The sequence below is a fragment of the Mustelus asterias genome, chromosome 7 (assembly GCF_964213995.1).
Source record: "Mustelus asterias chromosome 7, sMusAst1.hap1.1, whole genome shotgun sequence".
NCBI classification, from domain to species: Eukaryota; Metazoa; Chordata; class Chondrichthyes; order Carcharhiniformes; family Triakidae; genus Mustelus; species Mustelus asterias.
In genome coordinates this window covers 9,883,450-9,908,365 of record NC_135807.1, presented here as the reverse complement: position 1 = coordinate 9,908,365, position 24,916 = coordinate 9,883,450, and the positions used below count along the sequence as shown (strand labels likewise).

At 43.3% G+C, this 24,916-nt stretch overlaps 1 protein-coding gene across 7 annotated transcripts in view; it reads right to left on the bottom strand.

Moving 5' to 3' along the window:
- The window catches only part of vps13b (vacuolar protein sorting 13 homolog B), a 993,302-nt gene that overhangs the window by 238,483 nt on the left and 729,903 nt on the right, over positions 1-24,916 (bottom strand). For 5 of the 7 annotated variants that reach the window (XM_078215655.1, XM_078215652.1, XM_078215654.1 and 2 more), the window contains exons 32-33: positions 19,884-20,010; positions 17,905-18,048 (exon numbers count right to left, since the gene is read on the bottom strand). In XM_078215655.1, coding sequence (XP_078071781.1) covers positions 17,905-18,048; positions 19,884-20,010 — 271 coding nt within the window. Of the gene's footprint in view, positions 1-11,310; positions 11,527-17,904; positions 18,049-19,883; positions 20,011-24,916 lie in introns of those variants that run through there. The other 2 variants (XM_078215658.1, XM_078215657.1) reach the window with 2 other exon arrangements.

The following is a 24,916-nucleotide window of genomic DNA, read 5'->3' as shown; positions in this document are numbered from 1 at the left end:
TAGAAATACTTTGAAGTAAAAAGAGGTTTCCTGGTATAAAACAAAGTTTTTTTAGTCTTGCACATATTTTTCTATTACCATAGAATCCTACAGCGCAGAAGGAGGCCATTCAGCCCATTGAGTCTGCACTGACCACAATCCCACCCAGGTCCTATCCCCATAACTCCATGCATTTACCCTAGCTAGTCCCCCCCGACACTAAGGGGCAGTCTAGCATGGTCAATCCACTTAACCCGCACATCTTTGGACTGTGGGAGGAAAACCACGCAGACACGGCAGAATGTGCAAACTCCACACAGACAGTGACCCAAGCCGGGAGTCGAACCCGGTTCCCTGGTGCCGTGAGGCAGCTGTACTAACCACTGTGCCACCATGCTGCCCCAAGTGCTCCCGATCCCCTAATTCTTTTGTTTCCAGCCTAGGTGCTGGCATCCTCATACACAGCACTGTAAGACTAGTGTTTGCAATATACATGAGCGTCTATTTCTACATAGGCTTGGCAAGATGATGAGGGTGGCCATTATGTGGCAGCTTTTGCGAATATTGCTATGTGTTATGAACTATCACAATACAAGAACCAAAATATAGCATTCATTTGTTGGTTAGCAATTGCACTTACATTATTTTTTAAATTTAATTGACAAACTAATAAAATTGCTCCAGTGCAAAGTCCAGAATGTCACAGACTTCAAAGCATAGCTGACCTTTTGGTGAATAGGGAAATATTCTGTATTGTGTTGCTCACACAGAATATACCCTGCATGGTTTCCAGGTTTACAGAAAATTATGATTTCATGTGTTATTGTAAATTAAATATGTCAATTTAGAATGGTAATGAATGCTGGCCTAGCCAGCCAAGCTCACATCCCTTGAATATTTTTTTTAAATCTAATAAATAAGTGAATTCTATTTCATTTCAGTCTGGCTTGCTGGGCCAGAGAAATGGATTTGCCAGAACCCAGGGAAGATCCGATAAGGAACATAGGAGTTTGCTGGGAACAAAAGAAGCGCAGGCATAACATTGGTTCATCTCGCTTTGATTGAATGCTCCAAAAGTCGGCAGTCTAATGACCCTGAGCCAATGCAGGCTTGTTGCAAATTTTCTAAGGTGATTGTGATTCTCCTTCCATCAGCAATGACAATAGTCGAGTCCTTCCCTTGTGCAGGAGACTATGCTGGAGGCTCAGAAACCTCCTGATCTGGGCACCGCACTCCAGCAAGAACGGGAAGGCTTTATGGGGGTGCAGAAAAAATCTACAAAAGGGTCCAGGAATAAGGAACTTAAGTTATGAGAATAAAAGAACAAAGAACAGTACAGCACAGGAACAAGCTCTTCAGCCCTCCAAGCCTGCACCGATCATGTTGTCCTATCTAGACCAACTACTTGTATCCCTCTATTCCTCGTCTGTTCATGTGTCTATCAAGATAAGTCTTAAATGTCGCTAACGTGTCTGCCTCAACCACTTTATCAAGCAGTGCATTCCAAGCCACCACTACCCTCTGTGTAAAAACATTTCCCCCGCACAATGAGGATAGGTCATGGATAGGTCATGGGACATTGATACCCTTAATGAAGACATGGTGAAGAGAAATTTGGCAGAAGTGTTTGACATCATAAGGAACTTGACAGTAACTAAAGGGAAGCCACTCGCATTGACAGAAAGGACATTGAACTAATTGAACTAATTGGTAAAAGAACCAACAGCAACTCGAGAAAAATCTTTTGATAATGAGTGGTTAGGATCTTGAATGCCGAGAGTGTGGTGGAACCAGCACAATCAGAAACTTAAAAGTGAATTGGATACACATCTGAAGAGAATAGATTTGGAGGGTGATTAGTGGGGGAGTGGGACCAGTTGAGTTGTTTTTACTGAGAAGCACTCTGTGGTTCCACTCTGTGCAATCCACTGTCAGGTTCAGACAAATGAAGAGGAGGAGGCAGTACACTACACTTACTGTTCACACCCTCAGAATTACAGAACTGTTACAGCGCGGGAGGGGACCATTTGGCCCATCATGTCTGCAAATCACTTGGTGCCATTTTCCTACCATTTCCACACTGACTCTCTCACTGTAGATTTTAGCATTTTAGGCAGATGAACAATCTTTAAATAATTCTGAGGATGATTCTTTTTTTACTTTCAAGAAAGGCTTGCATTAGACTCACGCTGCTGGTGCACTCCACTGCTCGGTTCAGCTCATGAACTCCTGCTCTTGATTTTGATAGTTAGGTTCCCGTAGCTTAGGCAGGAGTCTCTGATCTCGTACATGGCCATCCCACTGCAAGTGAGAACAGAGAAATTGGCCTTCCAGCCAAAATCTCGTTCACTTCAGTGGCACCAGAGAATCCCAGCCACGAATGAGGTCAGAAATTCCCGCCACATCCTTGTGCTCGCTTCTTCAGAACAGTACACCTTGTCACTTTGTCTTGCAGATCAGTCCAATTGCTTGCTGAAAAAGTTGCTCCTCCACAATATCCAGGCAGCTCAGGATTTGAGCTCATGGAGGCTATCAGAATGGTTGAGTGGCCAGATAAGTGTGGGAAAATATTAATCTTTCATTCAGAAGTAGAGATGTCAATGGCATCGATAAGAAATTGGAAGGAACAGAGAACTGAGCACCGAGCAACGCCTCACACTGGTCAAAACCTGGTTGAAATCGCGGAGCGTACTCTGACAAAGAAACTCGGGCAGCACGGTGGCACAGTGGTTAGCACTGCTGCCTCACAGCGCCAGGGACCTGGGTTCGATTCCCAGCTTGGGTCACTGTCTGAGTGGAGTCTGCACGTTCTCCCCGTGTCTACATGGGTTTCCTCCGTGTACTCTGATTTCCTCCCACAGTCTGAAAGACGTGTTGGTTAGGTGCATTGACCTGAACAGGTGCCAGAGTGTGGCAACTGGGGGAATTTCACAGTAACTTCATTGCAGTGTTAATGTAAGCCTTACTTTTGACTAACAACTAAACTTTCATTATCCGTCAAACCAATCATTTTTAAATTATTTGTTCAGGGGATGTGGGTGTTGTTGGCTGGGCCTGCATTTATTGCCCAGCCCTAACTGCCCTCCAACTGAGTGCTTTGCTGGGCCATTTCAGATGGTATTTAAAAGATGTCAAGCTGGCAAGTAGTAAATTTCAGTTCAATGTGCCAAATACAGTCATTAGCCATCTTTCACATGCAGGAACAGCATCCACATTTTCATCAGCCTGAGATAATGTGCTCTGATAGCTATAACAAACTTGTCACTGATATCTCTTTCGTTCCTAAAACGCAACATCTGAGAAATAATCCAGCAGTGATGACTCAGAGTAGATGTTTGGCGTTCATGGCCATCATTGGATGCCTTTGGTGGTAATATTCTCTCCTGGGGGCTCTCTTGTTCAGCTCCCTTAAACTCAGAAGGTGTTTTCCTTTCAGTGTGTACTCTGTACAAGCAAAATGCTCTTTCAATAAATCTGTTGTTGTTAGCTTGAATCTACGTGTGCAAACCACATTCTTTTCTTTTTGTTTAAAACCCAGAACACCCAACATCGTTAGAAAATTACAATGGCAAGTTAGATGAACAGCACTTTATTGGGAATAGGGTTGAGGGAATAGGCTGTGGGTGCCAAGGGCAAGATGCGCTCAGAGAGGACATGAGGGGAGATTGAGAAATTCGTGAACAATGTGAGTTCAAGGTGGGGATGGGGAGGCTTTAGAGGAATTTTAGCCAGGTGGTGTGTGGGAGGGAGGGAAGTGTCCTTCAACAAAATGGCTCCTTTCTTAACTTCCTTCCTGATAATATTGCTTCCAGATCAAGGGTTGCCAGGTGACATTAACTTTTTTTTTATTATCCAAGGAAATTACAACTGATACCTTTACAATTGATGCAAACTCTTAAATGTCCTTTTCGAATATTTGTAAAATTAATTCGAGATTCCTCAGACTTTGTAAATAAATTAAAAGTCTTCCTTACTAAACTGCATCGGGATCAAAAGTCATCAGACCAAAAATAGCAATTTGTTGATGATCAGATAATTTAGGATTGCTTTCTTACTCTCCTATACTGGGCTCTCTGATACAATTTCAGACTTTACTTCTGCAATGTTCTCCATCATCAATCAGTCAAACCAAACGGCAAATTCATTGCATCATTTGACTTAGAATTTAGAATTGTTACAGTGCAGAAGGAGGCTATTCAGCCCATTGAGCCTGCACCGACGACAATCCTACCCAGGCCCTATCCCCGTAACCCGACATATTTACCCTGCTACTCCCCATGACACTAAGGGCCAATTTAGCACCCAACCGGCACATCTTTGGTCCGTAGGAAGAAACAGGAGCACCCGGAAGAAACCCACGCAGTGCAAACTCCACACAGACAGTCATTTGTGACAGAAAAAATATGCCTCAGCTATCTGTTCTCGAGAATATTGACCACATCCATATTTCAAGATGGCGCCGGAGTGTGGCAAGTCTTTGCGAGCTATGTACGGTATGATTTGTATGGATAGCACAGGAAACAATACTTTTCACTGTATTTCGGTACAGGTGACAATAATAAATCAAATATATCATCCCATCATTTTATAGCACAAACGGATACAGCTTGTTATAAAGCTAACTGAAACTGCTTCATGACCCTCTAGGAACAATTAGATGATAAGATCACAGAAATATAACTTCTCCAAGCTTTTGAGTGAGGCCTTCTCTGAACAACCATAATAATAATCTGGGCACGTGGTTATTTCTGAGCCACCATGCCTGCATAATGAAGTATGATTTCATGAGAACAGCAACACCCCAATATGTCACTTTAGATAGAAAGAAAGGCTTACATTTGAATAGCATTTTTCCTGACCTCAGGACATCACGAAGGGCCTTACAGCCAATGAAGTACTTTTTGAAGCACAGTCACTGGTGTAATGCAGGAAATACAGCAGCCAATTTATGTACAGAAGGCTCCCTCAGACAGCAGTGTGATAACAAACAGATAATCTGTTTTTCGAAGCTAGTCTGAAGACAATTTATGGCCAGGACACCAGGGAGTCCAACGTTGTTCTTCAGAATAAAGCAATGGGATCTTTCACATCCATCTGGGAGGCCAAAGGCTCACTTTAACATCTCATTCAAAAAAAAGCTACCCCCAAGTACTTCCTCAGAACTGCACTGGAGTATTAGCTTGGATGACATGTCCAAGTCTTCACATGTTCAAGGTTCACTCCAATCTTCTGACTGAGGTAAATTGTGCTACAAATTAAGCCACAACTGATATCCATTTTTCATTGATGAGTCTAGAATGTCAATGCTGGCCTTACTCCCATCGAACATCCATACATGTGGACCTTTCTTTCAGCGATTGCTGGACTAATCATTGGAAGTAGGGAACAAGAATACTGCTGAAAGAGTGGTCAGATTTTGCCAAAGATTTTCGCTGTCCACAGAAGTCCCACTCGAGAGACTTGAACAAGAAATCTAGGCTGGCATTGCTGGTGCAGTACTGAGGGAGTGCCGCACTACCTGTGATGCTGTCTTTTGGGCCAGATGTTAAACAAGGCCTCAACTATGCCCTTGAGTGAACAAGAAAGATTCTATGGCATTATTTCGAAGAGTAGCACGGAAGTTAAGGGGTGGCAGTGATGCAGTGGTATTCATGCTCTGGGGACCTGGGTTGGAATCCCACTATGGCAGATGGTGAAATTTGAATTAACTAACAATCTGGAATTAAAAGTCTAACGATTATCATAAAAACCCATCCTGTTCCCTAATCTCTGGTGGAGAAGGAAATCTGCCAACCTTACCTGGTCTGGCCTACATGTGACCACAGCAATGTGGTTGACTCTTAAATGCCCTCTGAAATGGCCCAGCAAGCTGCTCACTTCAAGGGCAATTAGGGATGGGCAATAAATGCTGATCCACCCAGCGACGCCCACATCCTATAGAATCATAGAATCAAGAATCCCTACAGTGCAAACGGAGGCCATTCAGCCCATCGAGTCTGCACTGACCACGATCCCACCCAGACCATATTCCCGTAACCCCACATATTTACCCTTCTAATCCCGCTGACAAAAGGGTCAATTTAGCATTACTAATCAATCTAACCCACATCTTTGGATGTGAATAAATTTTTTAAAATGCTGTCTTGAGCAAATATCTATACCTTAATATCACTACAACATATTATTGCTGTTTATGGGAGCTTGCTGTACATAAATTGGCTTAATTACATCAGTGACTATACTTCAAAAGGTAATTTAACAGCTGAAAAGTGCTTTGTGACATCCTGAAGTTGTGAATGGTGCAATATAAATGCAGGTCTTTCTTTCTCTCTATTCCCGCGCAGAGACATGACTGTGCCCAAGGAAGAATGGCCCTACGGCAAGCATAAAGTGCACAAAAAGAAAACAATTTTTTGTTGAAGAATCAAAGTGACATACAACAAAATGGACGAAAAAAGAACAAAGTAGAAAACGTGAGGTGCATTTCTCATTCCATTAATCTATGTTTATTCACTCGGATTAATATACTGCTTGTAGCTGGTAAGCCTGCTCTCTGTCATCACTGCCCACTACTTGTGTTCGTCTTACTTTCTGATATACAAAAAATTGCGAGTAAAGAGAGATCTGTGTTTTTGGCAAATATCTGTTTATTTTTGGCACCCAGTGACAGCAGCAGCAGCAAGTTTGGATATCACACGGGGCCCAAGGGCACAAGCAGATTGCTTTGTACTGATGTGTACGCGTTCCAACGCCACCCTCAACATGAAAGGAAAAAAAAAACACAATTCTCTCTTGCAATGCAGTTTAGTTTGCATACCAACGATTTTTTGCGGTTTCTCAGCGGGAATGCCAATTTGGTGCCAAATTATGGACAATTTTGTACTCCAGACTTGCACCCACGGAATCTGGCTTTGGAACTGCCACTGGGTTCCTTGTGGCCAGCGGAAAGAGAAGCTTTTCCCCCCAGCGACCCGACCACATTAAAGAAACTCAGGTCACAGTGTGAAGGAACAAAGAAAACCCAACACACTGCCCTATGTGTCGTGTTCTGAAAATGAACAGCAAGCAGACTTCATCTGTTTTAATGGATGCAATTGAAATTAACAATGCTTTGGACAGCTTTCATAATATTACAGAGGGCCAGAAGGAACTTGCAAAAGTGTAAAAATAAATAAGACGCATTTTGGTGGATTACTTCCTCACATCTTAGTCATAAACAATTCTGCACTGGAGGGATTCTATGGTATTCAGCCTTTCCACAAACAAATGAACAAACTAAATTGCACTTATAGAGAGACAACAGGGATAGAATGTTAAATAGAATTTGGTGAGATGGTAAGGTTATAATATTACTCATTTTACTTAGGGTAAAATAACTGGCCATTTCTTTGGGTAAATTAGACTGCTTCCACTATTTTTTCACCATCACAAAATGCAGAATTAGGGAATGCACATGAAAACAATGCTTGTTCTGACATTGCACATCATAGAGCTTGGAAACAAATGCTACAGATCAAGCAAGTGGCTGCATGGTCCCTCTAGGGTGCGCCAGTGCACTGGGAATTACAGGGATGACAACTAATAGGAGGCTGCAGGGAAGGGAATTTTATGGCCACACTTTTTAAAAGCAGCGATGTCAAATTTAATGTATTTCAAGATAACTGTTCCTCCACAAAAACTGCATAGATTAATGAAGACCAGCAGCTATCACAAGCACCCAAAACTATAAAAGACGCCTATGGCTACACCGTTAACACGGTTTCAGGAATTATAATGTAAAGATAAGACTCTTTCCTTGATAAGAACGACACTCGACTCGGATGAAAAAATGCTATTAACAAAAACCTGATTTAAACAAATGAATGGTAAAAAGGCCACAGGAGCAATATACATTACCATCTTTCACACTGCTGAACACGAACTCTGAAGGATAAACAATGGCTCGAGGTTCTACAGAATCCTACAGTACAGAAGGAGGCCATTCGGACCATTGAGTCTGCACCAACCACAATCCCACCCAGGCCCTATCTCCATAACCTTGTGCATTTACCCTAACTAGTCCCCCTGACACTAAGGGACAATTTAGCATGGCCAATCCACCTAACCCGCACATCTTTGGACTGTGGGAGGAAACCGGAGCACCCCGTGGAAATCCACGCAGACACGGGGAGAATGTGCAAACTCCACACAAGCAGTGACCCCCAAGCCAGGACTCGAACCTGGGTCCCTGGTGTTGTGAGGCAGCAGTGCTAAGCACTGTGCCACCGTGCCACCCACGCTTGGATGCAAAAATGTCACCTACGAGTGATGAGAACAGCACAAAACTTGCCAGCTTGAAGATTTTAGGAGGGGGTGTGTGGAAGGGGGGATACAGTGCAAGCAACTTGTTTGTGTATATGCTTTGGCTGTAAGCAGGCAAATGGATTGACCAAGGCCCAGTTAACATAAAAAGGAGCTGAGTTATGTTGCGGCGCACATCACAATTTGGGTTGCATAACCCCAATTGATTCTGGGTCTAAAGTTTAAGTATCTCCCTTCCAGTGCTAATTAACGTGACTGAACTGTGGCACACTCGATCATCTGCGGGGGAGTTTAAATAGGGCCTAAGCTGTAGTACATTCTGATGTCACAGGTAGTTTATCTTGCAGTAAAGCCATGACTCGTAATTCACAAAAACTCACAATAGTGCGTCCTCAGAGAGCTAAACTGCTCCTCACATGAAGTAACATTTCCGAAACCTGATTTCTGAACCATTCTAAACTCAGTGAAACAGAAGATTTAACTTCAGCATGCAGAACTGAAGATATGCTATTCATAATATTCATTGAACTGGAACAATACTAAATTCTGCAATTAATCAGTCAGAATTATATACATCCATTCCCATGTATCTCAAATGTCTGCTTTGCAATGAGGAACAATCAATCTTTCAGCAGTTAATTGCTGCGTTTGTTTCCCTCCAGTAGTTCCAAGGTTTGATACACTTGATTTGGAACTTGATGCCAACCAGATACCCCGCTGATTCTTCACAACACAGTAAATGAGGATGCTGTTGGGGATTCTGGTCTCAAATGCAAAACTGAGTGAAGAACCATGATCTGATTTGATTATGTTGACAAACGTCATGAGGTGCCTCACGGAAATGTTACAGAGAGACAAATAAGAGGACATCAGGCTAAAGGACAAGGTCACCATCCAACATCCGACCAACATCCTGAGGGTTACCTTAGATCAGAAACTGAACTGGACCAGCCACATAAATGCTGTAGCTACAAGAGCAGGTCAGAGACTGGGAAGTCTCTGGCAAGTATCTCACCTCCTGACTCCCCAAAGTCTGTCCAACATCTGCAAGGCACAAGTTAGGAGTGTGATGGAATACTCCCTACTTGCCAGGATAAGTGCAGATCCAACAACATTCAAGGGTATAAATTGGCAGGAGATCTGGGCCGAGAGATAGCAGATGGAATTTAACCCAGACAAATGTGAGGTGATGCGATTTAAAAGGTCTACTGCAGAAGGAAAGTATACAGTAAATGTAGAGCCCTTAGAAATATTAGCATACAGAGGGATTTAGGTGTGCAGATCCACAGTTCCCTGAGGTGGCAACTCTGATGGACAAGGTGGTCAAGAAGGCGAATGGCATGCTGGCCTTCATCAGTTGAGTATAGGAACTGGAAAATCAAGTTGCAGCTGTATAAGACTTTGGTTAGGCCGCATTTGAAGTATTGTGTACAATTCTGGTCACCACACTACTGGAAGGATGTTGATGCATTGGAAAGGGTGCTGAAGAGATTTACCAGGATGTTGCCTGGTTTGGAGGATATGGACTATGAAGAAAGGTTGAACAAACTTGGATTGTTTGCATTGGAGTGTCGGAGGATGAGGGGCGGGGACCTGATAGAGGTTCACAAGATTATGACAGGCTTGGATAGAATGGATAGTCAGAGTCTTTTTCCCAGGGTCGAAGGGTTAATTACTCGGGGGCATAGGTTGAAAGTGAGAGGGAGAAAGTTTAAAAGAGATGTAAGGGGCAAGTTTTTCACACAGAGGGTGGTGAATGCCTGGAACATGCTGCTGGAGGAGGTGGTGGAAGCAGATTCTATAACAACGTTCAAGGGGCATCTGGATAGATACATGAATAGGCAGGGAATAGGGGGATATGGACCACATAGAGACAAGAAAATATTAGATTAGAGAGGCATGTGTGTCGGCACAGACTTGGTGGGCTGAAGGGCCTGTTCCTGTGCTGTACTGTTCTTTGTTCTTTGTCCTTTTGAACTCGAAACCATCCTAGACAAAGCAGCCCACTTGACTGGTACCCCATTCACCAACTTCAATATCCCACTCCCTCCACCACTGACACACAGTAGCAGCAATGTGTACTATCTACAAGGTGCACTGCAGCAACACACCAAGGCTCCATCAATAGCAACTTCCAAACCTGCAACCTCTACTACCTCGAAGGACAAGGGCAACAGATGCATGGGAACTTCATCACTTGTACGTTCCCCTCCGAGTCACATACCACCCTGACTTGGAACAAAATCATTATTCGTCTACTGCCGTTGGGTCAAAATCCTGGAACTCCTTTCCGAACAGGTGTACCGGCAACACATGGACTGTAGCGGATTAAGAAGGTGGTTCACTGCCTCCTTCTCAAGGGCAATTAGAGATGGGCAATAAATGCTAGTCTAGCCAGGGATGTCAACATCCAATTATTTTTTTAAAAATTAAGAGTAATAAGGATAAAAGAAACAATTGTAATTTATATTGCTCCTCTCACATTCTGGACATCCCACAGACACTTTCCAGATAATTTGAATTAACCTTTTGAACTGTTAGAAAAAATTCGAGCAGAGATACAAGGTAGAAAAAAACAAATGGCTTCATTGAGATGTTCTTACTCTAACTTATGTTTCAGACCCTCAGTGAACCTGTTCTGAAAATCAAAGCTTGGTGGCCACAATGTCCATTGACTTTCGTCTTCCTCACGGTATCTTTCCATTATAATTGGTCATTCTGAACGTTTGGTATTTGCTAACCATATTATGCAAAGACTTTACCCACCCCTCTCCAAATCTCCGCCCATTAACATAAAGTCATATTACATTCAGACCAAGATTTTGTTTAAAGTTTATTTATTATTGTCAGAGTAGGCTTACATTAACACTACAATGAAGTTACTGTGAAAAATCCCCTAGTCGCCACACTCCGGCGCCTGTTCGGGTACACTGAGGGAGAATTTAGCATGGTCAATGCACCTAACCAGCACGTCTTTTGGACTGGGAGGAAACCGGAGCACCCGGCGGAAACCCACGCAGACACGGGAAGAACGTACAGACTCCACACAGACATGGCCCAAGCCGGGAATCGAACCTGGGTCCCCGGTGCTGTGAGGCAGCAGTGCTAACCACTGTGCCACTTTGCCACCCCGGGTACAAACAATGCAAAAAATATGCTCCCAAACAGCTCAGAGTGGTGGAACAGCCCTCAATAGTAAGCGTTGCCTTGTTCAGAATTCTGAGGTGATCAGACGATCACTCACTCCTGAGAATAAAATAGTGGAACAATTGCTTGAATAAATTTAAACTTCATTTACAGCACACAGTCTCAGGCAAGTCCAGGATTGCTTATGTCTGAACGATGATTGAAGGAGCACATGCAACATTCCTCACTTATGTCACCTACAAATCCTTCCAGACTTACACTTGCTGTTCAAATGTTCCTCCTTTTGTAAAGAAAAATCTAGCCAATACCATTTTACACTTCCTGTGTGCCCCAAATTCAACCCAGCACCCACATTAGTGAACGAAATGGGTTTGTACAACAATCAACAATGGTTCCCTGGTCATCGTTAGATTTTTAATTCCAGATCTTTATTGAATTCAAATGTCACCAGGGTAGGATTTGAACCTGGGTTCCCGGAACATTAACCTGGGTCTCAGGATTACTAGTTCAGCGACAATACCACTATGCCACTGCCTCCCCTTAACTTCCCTACTTGTCTTCAAAATGATGCCATAGAATCTTTCATGTTCACCCAATGACATAGTTGAGGCCTTGTTTAGCAACTCATCCAAAGGCAACATTGCAGACAATGCAGCACTCCCTCAGTACTGCACTGGGACTACCAACCATAGATTTATTGTTCAAGTCTTGCCAATCATTGTCATAGAGTCATTGAGGTTTACAGCATGGAAACAGGCCCTTCGAACCAACTTGTTCATGCCGCCCAGTTTTTACCACTAAGCTAGAACCAATTGCCTGCAGTTGGCCCATATCCCTCAATACCCATCTTACCCATGTAACTATCTAAATGCCTTTTAAAAGACAAAATTGTACCCGCCTCTACTACTACCTCTGGCAGCTCGTTCCAGACACTCACCACCCTCAGTGAAAAGATTGCCCTTCTGGACCCTTTCTCCCCTCTCACCTTAAACCTATGTCCTCTAGTTTTAGATTCCCCTACCTTTGGGAAAAGATGTTGACTATCTACCTTATCTGTGCCCTTCATTGTTTTACAGACCTCTATAAGATCACTCCTCAGCCTCCAGGGAAAAAAGTCCCAGTCTATCCAGCCTCTCCCTATAACTCAAACCATCAAGTCCCGGTCGCATCCTAGTAAATCTTTTGTGCACTGTTTCTAGTTTAATAATATCCTTTCTATAATAGGGTGACCAGAACTATACACAGTATTCCAAGTGTGGCTTTACCAATGACTTGTACAACGTCAACAAGACGTCCCAACTCCTGTATTCAAAATGGATGTTTGACACATGTCTTTGAGAAGGTGGTGATGAGCCACCTTTGCGAGAACAACTGAGTGTCTTGCTGGATCTTTTCAGACAGCAGCTGACAGTCAACCACATTGCTGTGGGTTTGGAGTCCACATGTAGACCAGGTCAGGTAAGGATGTCAGATTTCCCTCTCTAAAGGACATTAATGAACCAGATGAGTTTTTATGACAAGTCTGGTGGTTTTGTGGTCACAATTACAGAGATGAGCTTTTTATTCCAGGTTTATTTAAGTAATTGAATTTAAAGTTCTCAGCTGGTGAGATTTTAACATGTCTCTCTGTATCCTTAGTCCAGCCTTCTGGATTATTCGCTGAGTAATATAATCAAAATCCTCCTCTGCCCCAGAGAGTTATTTGAGGAAGCATATATTTATTTTTAAAATTCTTGACTAGATTTGCCTGTTAATACATCATCGACAAAAAAAATACAGCAGAATGCAACTAATTAGTTCAATAAATTGAGCAGATTAAGGGTAGCTAAGTATTGGATGACATTTCCACTAAATCAACTTAGTCACCTTTTGTACACAGTAAGAAGTCTCACAACACCAGGTTAAAGTCCAACAGGTTTGTTTGGAATCATGTGATAAGGAAGGAGCAGCGCTTCGAAAGCTGGTGATTCCAAATAAACCTGTTGGACTTTAACCTGGTGTTGTGAGACTTCTTAGTGTTCCCACCCCAGTCCAACACCGGCATCTCCACAACACATTTTGTATAGACCTTGACACATCTATTTTAATAAATGGAATTTCAAATGTACATCAGCACACAAGAGGTACTTTAAGTATTAAATCGGTAGCACTTAAAAATCGATCTATTACATAGACTTTTTTTTGGTTAGCTGGATGTTTGACACATGGAGAAACCCATCTCCATGTTTAAGAGTCTCCATTTTAAGCTTGTGAGACATCTAACCCCACCTGTTTCTATTTGTCAAATACTGAGAACAACAACTCTTCCTGGAGGGAAACTTAATTAAGTCCAGAGCTTGAGAAGCAGGTTGGCAGAGTCGAGGTTTACAATCCTCCAAAAGAATTAAACAGTGTGGCACTGTTGGAGCTCAAATGAGTTCAAGCCATTTCGCTTACCAGAGCAAATTATTAGTAAACTTCCTGCGCCTTGCCCAGTAAGGACCACCCCACTCATTAGGGCTTTTGCCTGCAGCTTATTTGGAACTAACTGAGTAGAATCTCAGCACCTGTGACAGATCTACACCTCCAGGCTTCACGATTAAACCAAGCTGGCTGGTTGCTCATCAGCAAGGGCCTGGACCTGCCTGGCTCAGCTATCAGACCACCCAAGTCTGTCATGAATGGTTCAGTTAATTGTGAACTTCGAATCACACTATTCTTTTGAAAGGGGGGGGGGGTGGAGAAGAATCTTTCCTTCACCCTCACCCTTTCCCCACTACTGGTATTTTATTAGAAGGATTACAAATATAAATTATTTACAATTATATCGTGCCTTTTGCAACCACCGAATATATCAAAGTGCTTTACAGTCAATGAATTGCTTTTGAAGTGAGGTCACTATTACAAACTATTATCACGATAAATCGCTCCAACAAGGCTCACAACCATAACAACCTAATACGAATGCATGTTCTCAAACTTTGAAAATTCTTCCTTCGGAATCTACAAGGCTTGCCTGGCGTGTGATGATATCCTCTTCACTTGCTTAGGTGTGTGCAACCAAAAAGCTCGTTACCATTTCGGAAAACACAGTTTTTACATTGTTAGGCATGGCACTGGATTCAAAATCCTCCCCTTCCACTACTGGCACATTGAGACTGCGGTAAGCATATTCGCCTGCATGCAGTGCAGCAACGCTGCAAGGTTACTTCGATAACTTTAAGTTTATTTATTAGTCACAAGTAGGCTTACATTAACACTGCATTGAAGCTACTGTGAAAATCCCCCAGTCACCACATTCCGGTGCCTGTTCGGGTACACTGAGGGAGAATTTAGCATGGCCAATGCACCTAACCAGCGTGTCTTTTGGACTGTGAGGAAACCGGAGCACCCGGAGGAAACCCACACAGAGAGGGGGTGGCACGCTGTCTCACAGCGGCTGGGACCTGGGTTCGATTCCTGACTTGGGTCATTGTCTGTGCGGAGTCTGCATGTTCTCCCTGTGTTTGTGTGGGTTTCCTCCAGGTGCTCCGGTTTCCTCCCACAGTCTGAACGACACGCTGGTTAGGTGCCACCGTGCCGATAGAATGGCGTTGTCCTGGGAACTCTACCACTGAGAAGGATAAGAGCAGCAGTTGTCAGATTGCCATCATTTCCAGTTCTGCTCCAAATTACATGCCATTCTGATGCGAGGGATATTGCTTTCCTCCAGTGCGACCCACCCAAAATCCTGGAATCCTCAAACTGAAGCCATTGTGAAAGGACCAACACCACAAGTTCGACAACAGATCAAGAGAATTACTCTCTGTCACTCTTCTCAGAACACCAAGGGTTGGACAAAAATCATCAAGAAACCAGGAACCAATTTAAAAAGGTCAAAATCAACATCAGGTTATTTCAAAGAGGTTCCAAAAATTCTGGATAGTGCTACACACAAACTGAAATTCAACGGTACCAATAAAATAACACCATATATAGAAATGTTAGTTTGTTTGCATTCAATCCAATAAGAAAACTGCGATGGCTACTGCCAGCACATACTTGGAGAGCTTCCACCCTCTTCATCATTTGTAAATTTGTCAGGTGGCTTTTCAGATCATTATTTATATTCTGTGACAAAATACACTTGCTTAAAATTTTCAGTACAGACAAGATGATCAGCAGTTAAGAAATACAATAAAGAAGAAAGAAAGGCTTGCATTTATATTCTGCTTTCCACAGCCTTAGGATGTCCCAAACCACTTTACAGCCAATGAAATGGGACAGGATTTTCTACCTTCCGCTGTGGCTCCATTCTCGCTACTGACAACAGGGTTTCCCATTGTTCGTGCCCCCTGCCGCTGTCCAAACCCAGGGGGGGGAGCGGTCACTGTCAGTGGGACCAGACGATCCCGGCTGTGGGAACAGTCGGAAAATCCCACCCATGGTTTTTGAAGTGCAGACTCTGTTGTCACGTAGAAAGTGCAGCCGCCACTTTGTATACAGCAAGCCCCCACAAACAGAAGGAATATAGTGACCAGATAATCTGTGTTTGGTGGTTGAGAATTAAATATTGGCCAGGACATTAGGGAGAACTCCTGCCCTTCTTTCAATGCATCTTTTAGAATATCTAACCTAACATTCAACTAAGCTGAACAGTTTGCTTAAAAGGAGCTGATTTATTAGTGTCACAAGTAGGCTTACATTCACACTGCAATGAAGTTATTATGAAAACCCCCTAGTCGCCACACTCCGGCACCTGTTTTGGGTACACTGAGGGAGAATTTAGCACGGCCAATGCACCTAACCAGCACGTCTTTTGGACTGTGGGAGGAAACTGGAGCACCCGGAGGGAACCCATGCAAACACGGAAAGAACGTGTGGACTCCCTACAGACAGTGACCCAAACCGGGGATCGAACCCGGGTCCCGAGCGCTGTGAGGCAACAGTGCTATTTTTCAGTCCGATGGACAATGAAAAGTTTCTTTGATTGAAAGTAGCAGTTCAATCTTGGGGCGGCACGATGGCACAGTGGTTAGCACTGCTGCCTCACAGTGCCAGGGACCCGGGTTCAATTCCAGCCTCGAGTCACTGTGTGGAGTTTGCACGTTCTCCCTGTGTCTGCGTGGGTTTCCTCCAGGTGCTCCGGTTTCCTCCCACAGCCCAAAGATGTGCAGGTTACTTTGATTGGCCATGCTAAGTTAGCCCTAGCATCAGGGGGATTAGCAGGGTAAATATGTGGGGTTATGGGAATAGGGCCTGGGTGGGAGTGTGGTCAGTGCAGACTCAATGGGCCAAATGGCCTCCTTCTGCACTATAGATTCTATGATCATCATAAAACACTTACCACTCATGACAAACATTAAAAGACCTACATTTTTGCAAATGGCAACCAGACCAGAGAACCAAAAAATAATGAAATATGTACAACAATATTTAAGTTCAATGAACAAAAGATGCTGAAAAATATATCTTGTTGGATGACAGAAAACTGTGCACTGTCCTATACTTCAGATTCTCCCTTCCAATTAAAGTTCAACATTACAATCTGTGAACCAGATTGGTGCTAACAGTCTGCTTTGATTCCCCAGTTGTATTCTGGCTTCCAAAACAAAACCATGCGCATAGCCTGGGATAGTAATGCGATATCCTGTGAGGCATAATCTGTGTTATTCTTCATTTTTTTTTCTAATGTCAGCTGTAGTTTAAAAGACCATTGTTTAACTCCCAACCCTACACATCAGTTGTCCCGAATGAGATTGCATTTCCATTTGAACCATCAGCAGGGAACCGCTTTGTTGCCTGTGTGTTTTTTTGCAGTGGCTTTTGAAATGCTAACAATCAGTATTCGTGTGACTTCAGACCTTCAAGAACTGCACAAATAACAAATGGTTGAGTTCTTTCATAATTTTGAGGTTTGTGTGGAGCATAGTCGCCAGCACCGAGTCTCGTTGGTTGGTCTGTTTGTACAGGTGGAATTTTGTGGTCCTACCCACTCCGGGAATCGCCACGGGCGATAAAGATTTGATGGACCGGCTAAGATCCTTAACTTTGGGTAGAAATTTCTACCTCCATGGCTGATGAGAGTGGAAAAGCCTAGCCAATGTTGCAAATTCTGTGCCTGATATGGGGAGGCAATGGTATTATTGCACGACTATTAATCCAGAGACCCAGGGTAATGCTCTGGGAACCCGGGTTCAAATCCCACCATGGCAGATGGTGAAATTTGAATTCAATTAAGAAAATCTGGAATTAAAAGTCCAGTGGGGACCATGAAACCACTGTTAGAGCCAGAAACGTCCACATCTCACGAACGAATTTAAAAAAAGATGCAGATCATACCATCTTGGATTTGCCGTTGATGCCACAGTTAATCTGCTGGATACTATATGTTATGGCTACATTTTTAAATTTTATTGTTCATTATTTACATTTGTGCCAAGGATTTTATAAACCCTTCCTAATTATTTCTCTATCAGATGAAAAGTTGGAAACATTGAATTTAAGGTGTGAGATTACCTCTGCTGTTGGATCTGCGAGCTCCAATCCAAGCATATTGGCTTGCACCAACTCCTGTAAGAGCTGAACTTGAGCTACACTGAGGAATAAGTCCAGGTTTGTGGTAACATTGACTTCCAATGAATGGCCGCACACTACAATTTCCTACAGAGATAAAAACATATGTCACAAACGACTCAACTTCCAGTGTCGTGCACTTACATGGACACTTCATACAAGAGCACCAAAATTAGTTTACAGTTACAAATCTGTGTGTTGATTCTATGCAACACATTATGGAGTGAAATACTGAACCCAATTGAACATCAGTCCCATAGCAAGTTTTGTCAGACTTCAACAAAACGTTTCTACAGGAACAGAAGTAGGCGATTCAACTCCTCAAGTCTATTGGACCATAAGACCATAAGACCACAAGACATAGCAGCAGAATTACATAGAACATTACAGCGCAGTACAGGCCCTTCGGCCCTCGATGTAGCACCGACCAGTGAAATCAATCTAAAGCCCCACTAATCTACACTATTCCAATATCATCCATATGTTTATCCAATAACCATTTGAATGCTCTTAATGTTGACGAGTCCACTACTGCTGCAGGCAGGGCATTCCACGCCCTTACTACTCTCTGAGTAAAGAACCTACCTTTGACATCTGTCCTATATCTATCACCCCTCAATTTAAAGCTATGTCCCCTCGCGTTAGCCATCACCATCCGAGGAAAAAGGCTCCCTCTATCCACCCTATCTAATCCTCTGATCATCTTGTATGCCTCTATTAAGTCACCTCTTAACCTTCTTCTCTCTAACGAAAACAACCTCAAGTCCCTCAGCCTTTCCTCATACGATCTTCCCACCATACCAGGCAACACCCTGGTAAATGTCCTCTGCACCCTTTCCAACGCTTCCACATCTTTCCTATAATGCGGCGACCAAAACTGTACGCAATACTCCAAGTGCGGCCGCACCAGAGTTTTGTACAATTGCAGCATGACCTCATGGCTCCGAAACTCAATCCCTCTACCAATAAAAGCTAACACATCGTAAGCCTTCTTAACAACCCTATCAACCTGGGTGCCAACTTTCAGGGATCTATGCACATGGACACCCAGATCTCTCTGTTCATCCACACTACCAAGTATCTTGCCATTAGCCCAGTACTCTGTATTCCTGTTACTCCTTCCAAAGTGAATCACCTCACTCTTTTCCACATTAAACTCCATTTGCCACCTCTCAGCCCAGCTCTGCAATTAGACCGAGATTGTGCCCTCTGGTTCTAGTTTTTCCTCCGAGTGGAAACATCCCCTCCACGTCCACTCTATCCAGGCCTCACAATATCCTGTAAGTTTCAATAAGATTCCCCCTCATCCTTCTAAACTCCAACGAGTAGAGACCCAGAGTCCTCAACCGTTCCTTACACGACAAGCTCTTCATTCCAGGGATCATTCTTGTGAACTTCCTCTGGACGCTTTCCAAGGCCAGTACATCCTTCCTTTAATATGGGGCCCAAAACTGCTCACAATAATCCACTATTCTGCCATTCAATTACGTCATGGTGGATCTGTATCTTACTAACTGCCTTGGTTCTGTATGCCTTAATATCCCTGGCCTCAACAGCATTTTTTGAGGAAGACAGTTCCAAATTTACGCTCCCCAATGTGGTAAGTTTCCACCATACCAAGAGAAAAAGTGATTCATTCTAAGTTGAAATGAAAGAGGTCAGGAACTAGTGCAGCAGCTAAAACAGAGCTAAAACGGGATGTGGGCATCGCTGGCTAGGCAAGCGTTCATTGCCCATCCTGAATTGCCCTCGAGGAAGTGGTGGTGAGTCTTTTGCACTTAATTTGAAGTGGAAACAAAATGAAAACACAGAGAATCCCAACCAAGTTGCCACAATCGTCAAATCTAGATCACTTCAGATGGCAAATGCATCGCTTTATCACTGCTGAGATCATACGTTTATTGAAATTCTTTATTACTGACCTCAGTCTGTGCATTCTCTGGCGAGATCTGTTTTGTGAAAAGGATAGCAGGGGCAGCTGTTACTCGTACACTGAAATCTGTCAACACTGGAGTCAAAATTGCCCTTCGTTCTTGGTGACGTCTAATGCTGGAAGAAAAAGACACATAAAATTGGCACAGTTAGTCAATCCTATGTATTACAGCCATAGTCCGGATACCCAGCTGGCAAAATCTCACAGAGCCTTAGTTCACTCCCAAACAATGAAATCACAGGTAAGTGACTCACCCTTCCATGCAGCATGTGAGCACATCGCAACTTGGTAATTTAGTCTTTTTATACCCAAGCAACACGTAAACATAATATATAAACTGGTGACGGAGGGGGTGGGGGAAATGCTTCTGTTAAGCAAAGCAGATGTCCAATTTTCTCAATCATGGAACAGAAGTGAGGCATGAAGACAGACCCACAGAATCTAGATGATAACAGCTCAAAGAACGGGGGAATTGTGCACAAGGTAAGTAATCTCGGGTAAATCACCCCTCAAGGTGGAAACATTTACTGCGATAAATGAAAAGGAATGTCCTCTTTCTTGCAGAAAAGAACAGAAGCTTTCCGTCATGACCCTTATTTATCCACAAGTTGTCTCTACTGAAAGTAACTGTTCATTATTTCAATTGCAGCTGTTTATTATTTTGGAAAACTGAATTTGCATTTAGGGAGCTTGAAGCATGGAAAAAGAATTTTTTTAAACAAAAAATGCTCCTGCACTAAATGACACCAATATGGTTAAAAGCGGTCTGAAGTGCAGGGTGAGAGAGGTGTTAACATCCCATTGAATGCTCACTGCTGCTTTATGCATTCGAGAAGTTCTCTTCAATCAATAACCTATCATCTTTAGCAGTCAGTAAATTAGTGTACCTCGACGTGCTATCTCAAGCAACATTTCACAAACAGCTTCCTAAATACTAACTCGTTTAAACTGTGCCTTTTTGCAACCCTGAATGTGATGGTGCCACTAGACACCATGCAGACTGTCCACCAGATGGTACCAGTAAAGTGAGGACCGCACAACTTAGTTTGCTAATCCCAGTTTCATGGCAGGATTTCCAAGGATCCTCGCCCCATAAGATTTGAATTAGTTGTCTTGAATTTCATACGAATTTAGCTGCTGATGTAAAAACAGATCTTTCCTTACATCCGCAAAGTGGAATCTAAGATCTACTTCTGAAGCACGAGGGGCTTGATAAAAGGAGGGAATTGTAAGCCCTGTGTAACATAAAATACTGAGACCCCCTTGGGGAGGAACTTAGAAAGAGGTCTGAGTGCAGCCCTGTCCTCTTGCCAAGTCAAATAAGGTTGGTCCACATGAAGCTTACTAACTCGCCTTGCTGAAACTGGATCGACTAAAATGCCTGTTTTAAATAATAGAAAATGTAGGCCACGGGCAGCAACAGACTGAAAGGATGGTTCTGAATCAGATAAGGTTGCATTTCAGATTAGTAGTGGGGGAGGGGGGCGGCGGGGACAAGAAGAGAGAAATAGAATTTTTAAAATTTGCATTTTAAGTGCACCTTTCACAATCTTCGAATACCATAAAGCGGTTCACAAGTTAAGTTTAAGTTTATTTATTAGTGTCATAAATAGGCTGACAATATGTAACTGCAATGAAGTTACTGTGAAAATTCCCGAGTCGCCACACTCCGGCACCTGTTCGGGTACACTGAGGGAGAATTTAGCGTGGCCAATGCACCTGGTAGCACGCCGTTCAGACTGTGGGAGGAAACCGGAGCACCTGGAGGAAACCCATGCAGACACGGGGAGAACGTGCAGATGCCACACAGACAGTGACCCAAGTCGGGAATCGAACTCGGGTCCCTGGCGCTGTGAGGCAGCAGTGCGAACCACTGTGCCACCGTGCTGCCCCAACTGATCAAGTATTATTTGCAGTTTAGTCAAAGCTGTAATATATGCAAACGCACATTGTTAACTTGATTTGATTTATTAATGTCACATGTATTGGGATAGTGAAAAGTATTGTTTCTTGCGCGCAGATAAAACATACCGTTCGTAGAGTACATAGGGGAGAAGGAAAGGAGAGGGTGCAGAATATAGTGTTACAGTCGTAGATAAGGTGTAGAGAAAGACCAACTTAATATTTGGTTGGCCCATTCAAAAGTCTGATGGCAGCAGGGAAGAAGCTGTTCTTGAGTCGGTTGGTACGTGACCTCAGACTTTTGTATCTTTTCCCGAAGGAAGAAGGTGGAAGAGGAAATGTCCAGGATGCGTGGGGTCCTTAATTATGCAGGCTGCTTTCCAGAGAGAGCGGGATGTGTAGACGGAGTCAATGGATGGGAGGCTGTTTTGTGTGATAGACTGGGCTACGTTTACAATCCTTTGTAGTTTCTTGCGGTCTTGGTCAGAGCAGGAGGCATACCAAGCTGTGATACATCATATATTTTCCTTAAAACCTTAAAAGTTCTGTAGCTGTGTGTTGGCTGTGAATTTACTTTGACATTTATTTTCATAGAATCCCTGTAGTGCAGAAGGAGACCATTCTGCCCATCAAGTCTGCACCAACCACAATTCCACCCAGGCCCTATTCCTGTAACTCCACACATTTACCCTGCTAATCCCCCTGACACCAGGGTAAATTTAGCATGGCCAATCAACCTCACCCGCGCATCTTTGGACTGTGGGAGGAAACCGGAGCACCTGGAGGAAACCCACGCAGACACGGGGAGAACGTGCAAACTCCACACAGACAGAGACCCGAGGCCAGAATTGAACCCGGGTCCCTGGTGCTGTGAGACAGCAGTGCTAACCACTTTGCCACCATGCCGCCCCTAATCCAGAAAGGATGCTTCCTATGGTGCAGCAATAAAAGTTGGAGAGAGTCGTAGTGGACATGCCAAATTTCCTTAGCCGCCTGAGAAAGTAGAGGCCCTGTTGGGCTTTCTCAACTAAAGCGTCAGCTTGGGTGGACGGACAGGTTGTTGGTGATCTGGACACCTAGAAACTTGAAGCTCTCCATCATTTTCACTTCATCACTGTTGATGTAGACAGGGGCACGTCTTCCACTACACTTCCTGAAGTTGATGACTATCTCCTTTGTTTTACTGACATTGAGTGAGAGACTTGCGGACATTAACCTCTTAAAAAAAAACAGTAGAAAGATAAATAGCCAGATCTTTTGTTTATGACAGCATTTTATGAGAGATAAATGCTGGCCAGGACACCAGTACAACTTCCCCCCCTTTTCACAGAATCTAGGATCTTTTACGTCCACTTCAGTGCGTGGATGGGGACATGGATTGGCATCTTATTCTAGAAGTGCAGAGAGGGGAAGAATGAAGCAAAGAAGCAAAGAAAAATAATGATGACCCACGTTGTTCTCGTCTGAATGTAGGGATCGGAGTGTGCAAGCTCTGACCTCCCTGGTAGGTGAAAGGACGATTCGGCCCATACAGAAGAAACTCCAGTGTAACTGTCTAAGTCAGTTTATCACTTTCCACAGGCAGACAAGCTTCCACTAACAATTATAAATCTGGTACAATCTGTCCACTTTTCATAGTTCAATCCTCAGGTATCTTTGTACATAATATAACTAATATCATGACAACCACAGAGAACACACCAAGTTGGAAGAACAAAACCCTAACCAAACAGGCTTTGATCCAAGTCTGACCTTATGTCAACTGTATTCACAGAGGATGTTTAGCTGAATATAATCATGTGGGCCAGGCGCCTTACCCTAACTTATCACCAGCATGTCAAAAAGGGAGATCGATGATTGCAACTCAAATCCCAGGGTAACATCTATTATGTGGTAAGCCACAACAAAGCCACACAGAGGTTTAATCTTCCTCTGCAGTGCTAACATGGATTGTTGGTTACAAAAGCCTCCAAAAGAGGCTGCTATCAGGAACAACAATTACCATCACAACAACAACTTGTATTTATGTCACAATAAGTTGATACTAAGTTGATCCTTCTCTACACCTTAGCTATGACTGTAACACAATATTCTCCGCCCTCTCCTTTCCTTCTCTTTGTATGGTATGCTTTGTTTGTATAGCTCGCAAGAAACAATAATTTTCACCAATGTATACCAATAGATGTGACAATAATAAATCAATTCATGTTCCAAGGTCACAAGAGCTTTATGAGACTCTGCCTGAAACAAAGGAGGCATATTCAATCACAGCTTTATCCAATTCCCTTTCGAAGGGAAAAAAAGTGCAGATTTATAGAGGGCATGGGAATGAGACTTAAGAGAGTCAGCATAGACTTAAGGGATTGAATGGCCTCCTTCTATATTAGGGACCAGATAAGCAGATATTAGGGCCAATAGCCAAAAGCTTGGTCAAAGAGGGAGCTGCAACAGAGGAGAGAGTTGTAGAGAGTCAAAGAACTCCAGAGAGAGAATCCCAGAGCTTAATTCTCAGGCTGCTGAAGGCACAGCCACAAATGGAGCAATTAGAAACATAGAAAATAGGAGGAATAGGCCATTCGGCCCACTGATCCTGCTCCACCATTGAATGTTGTCATGACTAACGTTCTATCTCAATGCCATACTCCTGCACTCTCCCCAGTCAAAATCGGAGATGCTCAAGGAGCTAGGATTAGATGAGGGTGGATATCTTGGAGGGTGTTTGACAGGGTAGATGCCGAGAGGATGTTTTCCCTTGTGACAGAATCTAGAACTAGGGGACACATTTTCAGATTCTTGAACTACAGAGGAGTCAAGGTTATGGGGAACAGGCAAGAATGCGGAACTGAAATCAGATCAACTGTGATCTTATTGAATGGTAGGCCAGGGTTGAGTGGCCATATGACCTAACTCTGGCTTTATTTCCTCTATTCTTATATTGTGAGGTGGAGGAGATGAAGTTTTTAAGTTTATTTATTAGTCACAAGTAGGTTTACATTAACACTGAAATGAAGTTACTGTGAAAATCCCTTAGTCGCCACTCTCCAGCGCCTGTTTGGGTATACTGAGGGAGAATTTACCATTGCCAATTCACCCCACCTGCACATCTTTAGACTGAGAGAG